The sequence below is a fragment of the Coffea eugenioides genome, chromosome 8 (genome assembly GCF_003713205.1).
Source record: "Coffea eugenioides isolate CCC68of chromosome 8, Ceug_1.0, whole genome shotgun sequence".
Classification (NCBI taxonomy): domain Eukaryota; kingdom Viridiplantae; phylum Streptophyta; class Magnoliopsida; order Gentianales; family Rubiaceae; genus Coffea; species Coffea eugenioides.
Window position 1 is genome coordinate 15,010,730 of NC_040042.1, and position 9,417 is coordinate 15,020,146.

The window sequence follows — 9,417 nt, forward strand, 5'->3', positions numbered from 1 at the left end:
ATTACGAGAATATGTTAGAATTTATATGACGTAATTACATCACCTAAGATCTTAATGGGTATAATTAAATACTTATGATTTTGAGAGAGACATGAGGTTTAATTGGGCACAACTTAGATGTATTGAGAGATAATCTAAGTTACTTGCACGTGATACGTTCTTGGCATGTTAAGAAATTAACTGAATAATTAATTTAACTTTGGATCAAAATCTAAAACCCTAAACTTTTACTAATTGTTTCTCACCTATACCTTATTTGATTTGATTATTGATTTAATTTCTTGAGTACTGATTACAACACCCTTTGCATTTAAATTTAGTTATTTTTGTTAAATTAATTGAAGTAGAAAATCAACTCATCCCTGTAGGTTCAACCTTGGAATATTCTAAATGATTTTATTATTATGATTGACCATGTACACTTGCAAGCATTCATCTATCAAGGTTTTGGTGTCGTTGTCAGGGAACGACGCTTAATTTTGCTAATAAAAGTTATTTTTATTTTATTTTATTTTATTTTTCACTTTTATTTTTTATTTTTGTTTCTTAGATGCTTGGTATATGACTCGAACTCAAAAAGATGACTTGAAATTTTACCTAAAAGTTAAAAAAAAATTGCTAAGTATTTGAGGAAGCAAAATCGTCTGTAGAAACAAGCATTGCAATCATCATCACTTGAATTTCATATTGCCTTGGAGATAACTGAGTCAGGTAGTTCAGATGAATCCGAAATGGTGGAGGAGAACAGAAATAATAGCAATAATCAATAGTAGGTAGTTTAACCACCTACTAGACTTCATCTTCGGGACATCCAACGCCCTATCATGGTAGCTTCTCTCCATTGCATTCGCCTGGTTGAAGGGGTGAGAAAATATGAGCTTCAAACAGTACATTTTAGCATGCTTCCTACCTTTCATGGGTTAGTCAATGAAGACCTGCTCTCCTTCATATGGGAATTTTATTTGATGGTGCAAACTTTTTCATTAAGTAGTGTGTTAGAAGATGATCTAAGGATGATGTGCTTGCCTTATTGTCTTAAGGATCATGCAAAGTCTTGAGTACTTCATCTATCCAAAAGATCTTTGAGACTATGGAAAGATGTTTATAATATCTTTATGACCAGATACTACTCACCTCAGAAGACCATCAATTTAAGGAACAAGATTTGCACATTTTCGCAAATGGACGAAGAGCCAATACATGAAGCACAAGAGTGCTTTAAGTTACTATTCTCTCAATGTCCTCACCATCAATATTCTTTGGCCTTATAAGTGCAATTCTTCTATAATGATTTGACCCTAACAACCAAAAATGTGATGGATATAGCAACTGAAGGCTATATTGAGAACAAGACCCCAGAGGACTTGGTTGCCCTGTATGAATTGTTAGCTAGCAACTCTCAATAAAAGGCAATCTAAGATAAGAGAGTAGAAGTGCATGAAGTGAGTGCTATAAAAGATTTGGGTTCACAGGTTGCTGAGTTGAGTCATTAGATACTACAGGTGCAACCACTTTTGAATCAGGAAAATGAATCTCAACAACCTTCTTCTTATCGTCACATATATGGGCATTCTACTGCTGGTTGCTATAATAGCGATCCTCCTACCATGATAGAAGACGTTAATTTCACTAGAGCATATGGTGAGCAAAAGTTGCAACCAAAGAATAATCCGTTATCTAATACATACAATGAGGTTAGACCTAACAAAGGCATTAGTTGACAAAGAATAATCTCACCCTAATTTTTCATGGAAGGATCAAGAGCTTAGACCTATGGGATCACCTAGGTTTCAAAATTTGCAGCAACCTTCTCAGTATCCTTCTCAACCTGTTTAGGAGAAGAAGTGCAACTTTGAAGAAATGCTGCTATAGTACATGCAAAATGTGACGCCCCCACTTCTCCTTAAGGTGAACCCAAGGGTATCTGCGGAACGCCTGCCTAGCTCTCGCCAGGACTCGATACAAGTCAAATTTAAACTTAAGGATAATCAACCAATAATAAAAGTCAAAATAAGGAAAAGTCGCTTCCCTTAAAAAAATATTCAAATCTTACATCACGAAGTTTCCAAAAGTACATCAAATCCCCAAAAATATACAACCACCATATGTCGACTAATCAATTACATCCAAAACTCTAATAAAAAGGTAATCAAGTCGGCTTTCCCAAAAATCTTTCCATTCTGTGCTCCTATTAAGGAAAACAAACTAATGGGGTGAGCCAACGCTCAGTGAGGCCAAGAAAATTATGCAAGCGCGTAATAGAACAAGTAGAAGAGAGCATGAAAGAAAATCGAGACAATAATAAAACTGGAAGTTTCAAGTGATTAACATTTCAAGTAGGAAAAGTAAGAAGAAACAATTATGGATATTGGAGCTCTCAAGAGCTAAATCCGCGCAGCTTGGTCAAGGTCTTGATCCAAATATCCCACGTTGACTCTCCGTCAACCGAGTAAGTACCAAACCCGTAGACTCCACTTTTACCAAATTCCGTCCACCGTTACACCCCCTAACCGAGCCCGAACGTCAAAAGTTTTGATATTACTCGAGTATATTGTGGCAATACTACGAGAGTATGCCAAACAAGATCTCTCCAATAGATCAAACTTCATGTTTTCTCACGGTTCACAAAGTTTCTCGACCAAACCCATGCCGGCTCGATTCGCAAAATTAGCCAATGAGTTTGGGCGTCCCCCACGATTACAAGTATAAATCGACGAGATAGCTCTCCAATCGACGATGAGTCAAACAAAAGTATAATTTCAAGTATGAGCAAGTCAATTATCTAACCAAGTAAAAAGAACGAGTGAGATAAAATACACACTCATCTCGACAAGTCCAATTCACATATTCAACAAGAAGTATTTCAAGTATTATGCAATAATCATGCATTTGACATTCACCAATTCAAAACAAGTGAATAAATGAGCAAATAAGGTCTTTATTTGTCCACTCTAAGATTCCCTTCAAAATCCTCTTGAGCGCTTGAAGAAATAGCGACTAACCATCACTCATACATACTCACAACCACTTATCATTCAAGGAAGAAAGTACTCTCGCGTAAAAAACTTTATACCGTTAAGTTTGCTTAGTCCAAAAATGAAAAACTTTATACCGTTGGAAACTAAATTCAAAGTATTAAAACTTCCCTGAAGATACTTTTCCAAGATTCCAACCAAAAGGCATCCAAATTTCAGCCCAAAGTTACAGTTTCAAGAAGACAGGACAGAACCAGTCTTGGTTTTTTAGTAATGTTTGGAAATTTGGAAAAATTCAAAGAAAGTGAATCAGTCTCTGAAATTAATAACACAATAAGAGTTCCAAACCAAGTTTTAAACACAACAAGCGGAACTAAATTCAGAGTTTTGAGCAACAAGATATAACAGTTTGAAGTTGACTAGTTTTGGCAACCTGTTCATAAGATTTCCAGTCACCAAGCCACAACATAGTTTTGAAATCAGACCATATCTAACTCTATACAAGTCCAAATTGAGAATAGTTTATGGCATTAGAAACTAGGTTCAAAATGATACATTTCATCAGAAGACATCGCTTTTAAAATCTGTTCACAAGTGGGAAAAAATTGAGCTACAAGATGTAGCTTCTCAGTTTCATTCGGACAAACAGGCAATGCAGGATAGTCCACTTTGCCGATTCGTTACGGTTTACTCAAAACGAACTAACAGGGGATTCTTATACCGTTTGAAAGCTATGAATGTCTAGTTTTGAATGCCACAAATGGCACTCAATTTTGATTTTTGTACAAGAAGTTATGTTCAGACAAGTACCCCTGTCCGACTACCCTGGTAACCTATTTCCAAATTTCGAACTTTTCTAAAACTTAAGTTTTGTGCAACCATTTGAGATGATTTTCGAAAGACACTTTCTGCACACATAACACTACATATATCAATCAATTTAGCAGCCAAATAAGCAACAAAAGTTCGAATTTAAAGTAGGACAACAAGAGCAGAATTTCGACTAGCTCTCCTCTCATGATTTTTCCAACTTTCTCTCATCTTCTCAATCCAAAATCATATCACTCACCACATAAAACAACAACAATCAAGCAATAAGACATCAAGTCAGCTACCTCAAAGCCTCCTCAAGACCGCTAGCCTAGGATTTAAAGCAAGATAAAAGTTTCCTCAAGTCCTCTAGCCTATTTCTTGCTCAAGGTTTCAAACCCATGAAATGTAATTTTCAATCTTGAAGAAATTGGAAAGATTAAAGGAGATGAAGTGAAATACATCTCGAAGCTTCTAACCCTAGCTCAATGCAAGACCTTCTACCAATTGTCCACCTAGAAACTCCATAAGATGGCACCTTTCTTCAAGCTAGAGTGAAACTCCAAGTGTTGTGTGGTTTGGTTGAGGATTTGCAAGCAAGATGGAAGCTAGAAGATGAAGTTTTCTCTTCCCCTTGTTCTTCCTTGGGTTCGGCTGAAATGAGAGAGAGAGAGAGGGTTTCTTGGTTTTCAATTTTTGTGGAAGAAATGTGCTGAAAAAGCTAACTTAAAGTTGTACTAAAAGTCAACACTTAATAGTGGCCAAATAGTGTCGTGCACTACCACTTCCTCTCTTGTTTGATATACTTATACACTAATCCTCCAAGGTGGTTCCTCTAACACTGTAATTACTCAAACTTACTAGTCTAGTATTAAATTCTCAAATCACCAATTAGTCGTACAGACACGATTTACGAGAAACTTTCGACGCAAACGCAATAAAGCGAAATTCAAGGGGAATTCATGCAATACTAGTATAATTAAATTAACACTAGGGTAAATAATTATAAAAATCACTAAATTAAGAATAAAAACATGAGTCCTCACTTCCTCTCCCCCTTAAAAGAATTTCATCCACGAAATTGATACCTTGATTTGGAAATAGGTCTAGATATTTCTTTCAAATCTCCTCTTCTATTTCCCAAGTTATTTCCTCTATACTGTGATTCCTCCATAGAACTTTTACCAAAGGGATTCGCTTATTCCTTAATTCCGTCACCTTACGATCCAGAAGTTTCACTGGTTTCTCCTCATAGGTCAGTGCCTCGTCGGTCTCAATATTTTCTGGTTGCAGTACGTGGGAGGGATCTGGATGATACTTCTTGAGTATAGACACATCGAAAACATTATGAATTCGAGATAAACTCGGTGGCAGTTCCAACTTATAAACCACGTTTTCCACACGTTGAAGAATCTTATAAGGTCCTACAAATTTTGGTTGCAACTTCTTTCCTCTCCCTGCCATCAAACTTGCTTTTGAATGAGTGATTTTAAGAAAAACTTGATCTCCAACCGCAAATTCTAAATCCTTCATTCGATTATCTGCATAGCTCTTTTAACGGTTCTGAACTGTTTGAATCCTTTGGCGTATTAACTTCACTTTTTCTCGCGCGTCTTCAATCCTTGGTACTGCAGTTGGATCTAAAATCTTTCTTTCACCTATTTCATCCCAACAAATCGGAAATCTACACTTTCGGCCATAAAGAGTTTCATACGGAGCCATTTGAATGGATGAATGGAAACTATTATTATAAGCAAATTCCACCATTGTCAAGTACTTACTCCAACTCTCTCCAAAATCCAAAATACATGATCTCAATATGTCCTCAAGGGTCTGAATTGTCCTCTCTAACTGTCCATCAGTCTGTGGGTGCTAGGGAGTGCTAAAATTCAATTTAGTTCCTAACATTTCTTGCATCTTCTGCCAGAATCGAGAAACAAACCGAGGGTCTCGGCCAGATACAATACTTACTGGTATCCCATGTAACCTTATAATCTCATCCAAATATAACCTAGCTAACTTCACCAGTGAGTACTTCATACTAATCGGCAGAAAATGAGCAAATTTGATCAATCTATCTATTATCACCCAAACAGCGTCGTGACCTCTTATGTCCTTGGCAATTCAGATACAAAATTCATGGTGATATTTTTTCATTTTCACTTGGATATCTCTAAAGGTTGCAATAGGCCAGATGGTTTCTGATGCTCGGCTTTAAGCTGCTGGCAAATAAAACAAATTTGGACAATTCGAGCAATTTCTTTCTTCATGTTCTCCCACCAGTACAAGCTCTTCAAGTTTTGGTACATTTTATTCCCTCCAAGATGTACCATATACTTAGAACGGTGCGCTTCTTCTAAGATTTTCCTTTTCAGCCCTTCATCTTTTAGCACCACTATACGATTTCGAAACCTTAACATACCATTTACTCCCAAATTAAAATCCAATTTTTCTCCCTTTTTAACTTTCTCCAACCATTTTTGTACTTCAGAATCCTTCTCTTGTGCCTTCTTGATACGATCCAGGAAAACGGATTTCACGACAATGTTCCCAAGAATCACTTTTCTCGGTTCGAGACGAGGGTTCCAAATACTAATCTCTTCCAACAAGTGCAATTCTTTGATCATCAATCTTGCCACTTGCACTTGACAACTTAAAGCATCAGCTACCACATTAGCTTTCCCTGGGTGATAATTAATCGTGCAATCATAATCCTCTAAAAATTTCACCCATCTACGTTGTCTCAAGTTCAACTCTTTTTGGAAAAACAAGTACTTAAAGCTTTTGTGGTCGGTAAAAACCTCAAACATCACCCCATATAGGTAATGTCTCCACTTCTTCAATGTAAACACTACGGCCGCTAATTCCAAATCATAAGTTGGATAGTTTCTCTCGTGAGATTTTAACTTCCTATAGGCATGTGCAATTACCTTATCATTCTGCATCAATGCACACCCCAATCCTTCCTTTGAAGCATCTATATAGACCACAGAACTGTCCTTTCCATTAGGTAAAGCCAAAACAGGTGCCCTTGTCAAACGCTTCTTTAACTTCTGAAAATTTTTTTCACACTTAGAACTCTATATAAATTTTTCACTTTTCTTGGTCAACTCAGTCCTGGGTCCCGCAATCTTAGAAAAATCTTTGATAAACCTTCAGTGATACCCTACTAACTCTAAGAAATTTTGAATTTCAATAGGGTTTTCTAGTTGTTTCCACTTAGAAACTGCTTCCAGTTTGGTCGGATCCACCTTAATTCTGTCCTTCGAAATTATATGACCTAAGAAAGTCACTTCCTTCAACCAAAATTCACATTTGCTAAACTTAACATATAACTGATGTTCCCTCAAGGTTAGCAAAATAATTCTCAAATAATTCTCATGATTCTCCAGAGTTTTAAAATATACCAGTATATCGTCAATGAACACCATCACAAATTGATCCAAATAAGATTTAAAGATTCGATGCATTAAATTCATAAAAGCTGCAGGAGCATTAGTCAACCCAAACGGCATTACTGCAAACTCAAAGTGTCCGTACCTCGAGTTAAAGGCAGTTTTAGATATATCTTTTTTCAAAATCCTCAATTGATAATAACCCTGCCTGAGATCCAACTTTGAGAATACTACTGCCCCTTATAATTGGTCAAACAACTCATCAATGTGGGACAAAGGGTACTTATTCTTGATGGTTACGTCATTCAAACCTCGGTAGTCTATGCACAACCGTAAACTCTCATTTTTCTTTTTAACGAATAACACCGGAGCTTCCCACGGTGAATCACTTTCTTTTACAAAGCCTCGCTCTAGAAGGTCCTGTAATTGCAATTTCATCTCTTTCAATTCGACTGGAGCCATTCTATAGGGCATCTTAGAGATAGGTGCTACTCCTGGAGTCACATCAATTTTAAATGTTATCTCTCTTTCCGATGGCAAAAACTCTAGTTCTTCAGGAAAAACATCCGGATACTCCATTACTACGGGCATATCTTTCAATCTCACCTTATCACTAAGAGTATTTATAAGAAAAGCCAAATACCCTTGAACTTCCTTACTCAACATCTTTCTAGTTCGAATTTCTGAGATAAGGGTAGATGAGACTAATCTACCCCTTACATCCAATTTTAGGGTTGTCTCTCCCGGAATACACAGCTCTACCATTTTCGTCATACAATTCAACTGATTATGCTAGCGAGCTAATTAGTCCATTCCTAGGATGACATCATACCCCTTAATAGCTAAACTCATCAGGTCGGCCAGTAATTTCCACTCTCAAACTCATATCTTACAATCTCTATACATCAAGTTAGCAATTAAACTTTGTTCCCCAATAGGCGTTCTAACTTCCAAGTTATAAGGTAACTTAATTGGCTTCACATCTACCCCATTCATAAAGTTAGGGTTTACAAAGGAGTGTATCACACCAGGGTCAATTAAAACTTTAGTTAAACGATGAAACATAGGGATCGTACCGTCAACCACTTCAGTAGAATCAGGAATCTGTTGATGAACTAGAGTGTAAACCTTAGCTGGCACCTTAAGTCGACTCCCTCCAATACTAAACTGTTTAGAGGCTGACTTTTCTAGCCGTTGAGTACTACCTCCCTCTTTCGGCACACTTGGACAACTTGAGAGTTGGTGCTCGGTACTACCACAATATAAGCACTTTTTCGATTTCCTGCAACATTCATTCTCCGTGTGGTTGGCCTTACCACAATAGCCACAAACAACTTGAGGAACCACGGCCTGCCTACTAGTAGGTGTTCCTCTCGCTTGGCCTTGCCCATTGCGGCTTCCTCTTGATAAAACCTCTCTTGGAATTCCAGCAATCCTTACTCCCCTCGTTCTTCTTCCCATCTAAGGAGGTGGGGCACTCTTACTTGCTGGTCCAGAAGAATGACTAGGAGTGCCCTTTTTTTTGGTATGAAAATCCCTAACTTGCAGTCTTGTGCTTTCGACTCTCTGCGCTTTCTTTAGGGATTCAGTGAACGTAGAGATTTGGGCTGCTGCTAACCTTTTTTGAATATCCACATTAAATTCTTGTACAAATCGTCTTATTTTTTTTCGTTCATTAGCCACCAATTCTGGAGCGTATTTAGAAAGTTTAGTAAATCGCTCCTTATAGTCGGCCAGACTAGAGGCCTCCTGTCTCAACTTTATGAATTCGTCCTCCCGTTTCTCTTTAATCAAAGGTGGAAGAAACTTCTCATTAAATTCCCTTATAAAGTTTTTTCAGATCCAAGGGGTCTGTGTTATTTCCCATTTTTCCCTTATCACATTCCACCAAGCACGTGGTGCATCCTCAAATTGAAAGGCAGCGAAGGTCACTCGCCTCTCCTCAGTATAGTCTAAGGCGGCAAATATGTTAGTCATTCTCTCCAACCAGTTCTCCTCTAACTCGGGGTCAGGTCCTCCAATAAATTTAGGCGGAGCAAATTTCAAAAATTGCTCCAAGCCTCTATCCTCCCCTCTATCCTGAGCCTCGGATTGGTTAACAGGTCCTGGATATTGTCGCTCTGCCAACCGCTCTAAAATTTCCGTCATGCGGTTGATAGCAGTAGCTATTTGGTTATCTCCTTCGTTTACTTGTTCTTGGTTCGGTCCAGTAGCCGACCCTTGATCATCCCCTTGAG

The 9,417-nt window shown here is 37.7% G+C and overlaps 1 protein-coding gene across 1 annotated transcript; it reads right to left on the reverse strand.

Moving 5' to 3' along the window:
• Window positions 1–4,904: 4,904 nt before the first annotated feature.
• LOC113780313 lies at window positions 4,905–7,945 on the reverse strand. Its single transcript, XM_027326125.1, has 4 exons — window positions 7,492–7,945; window positions 7,193–7,269; window positions 6,208–6,838; window positions 4,905–5,242 (listed from the first exon to the last, which is right to left on the reverse strand). The coding sequence occupies exons 1-4, from the start codon at window positions 7,943–7,945 to the stop codon at window positions 4,905–4,907; spliced, it is 1,500 nt and encodes a 499-aa protein (XP_027181926.1).
• Window positions 7,946–9,417: the final 1,472 nt, after the last annotated feature.

What these genes read in the sequence shown, in the direction of transcription:
- LOC113780313 (XM_027326125.1), bottom strand. Translation starts at nt 7,945, where the DNA reads ATGGTAGAGCTGTGTATTCCGGGAGAGACAACCCTAAAATTGGATGTA. An exon ending in GTTGTGCATAGACTACCGAG is followed by an intron (nt 7,270 to 7,491) that starts GTTTGAATGACG and finishes ATGCTCCTGCAG; the next exon opens with CTTTTATGAATTTAATGCAT. An exon ending in TTTTAATTTGGGAGTAAATG is followed by an intron (nt 5,243 to 6,207) that starts GTATGTTAAGGT and finishes GTTTGATGGCAG; the next exon opens with GGAGAGGAAAGAAGTTGCAA.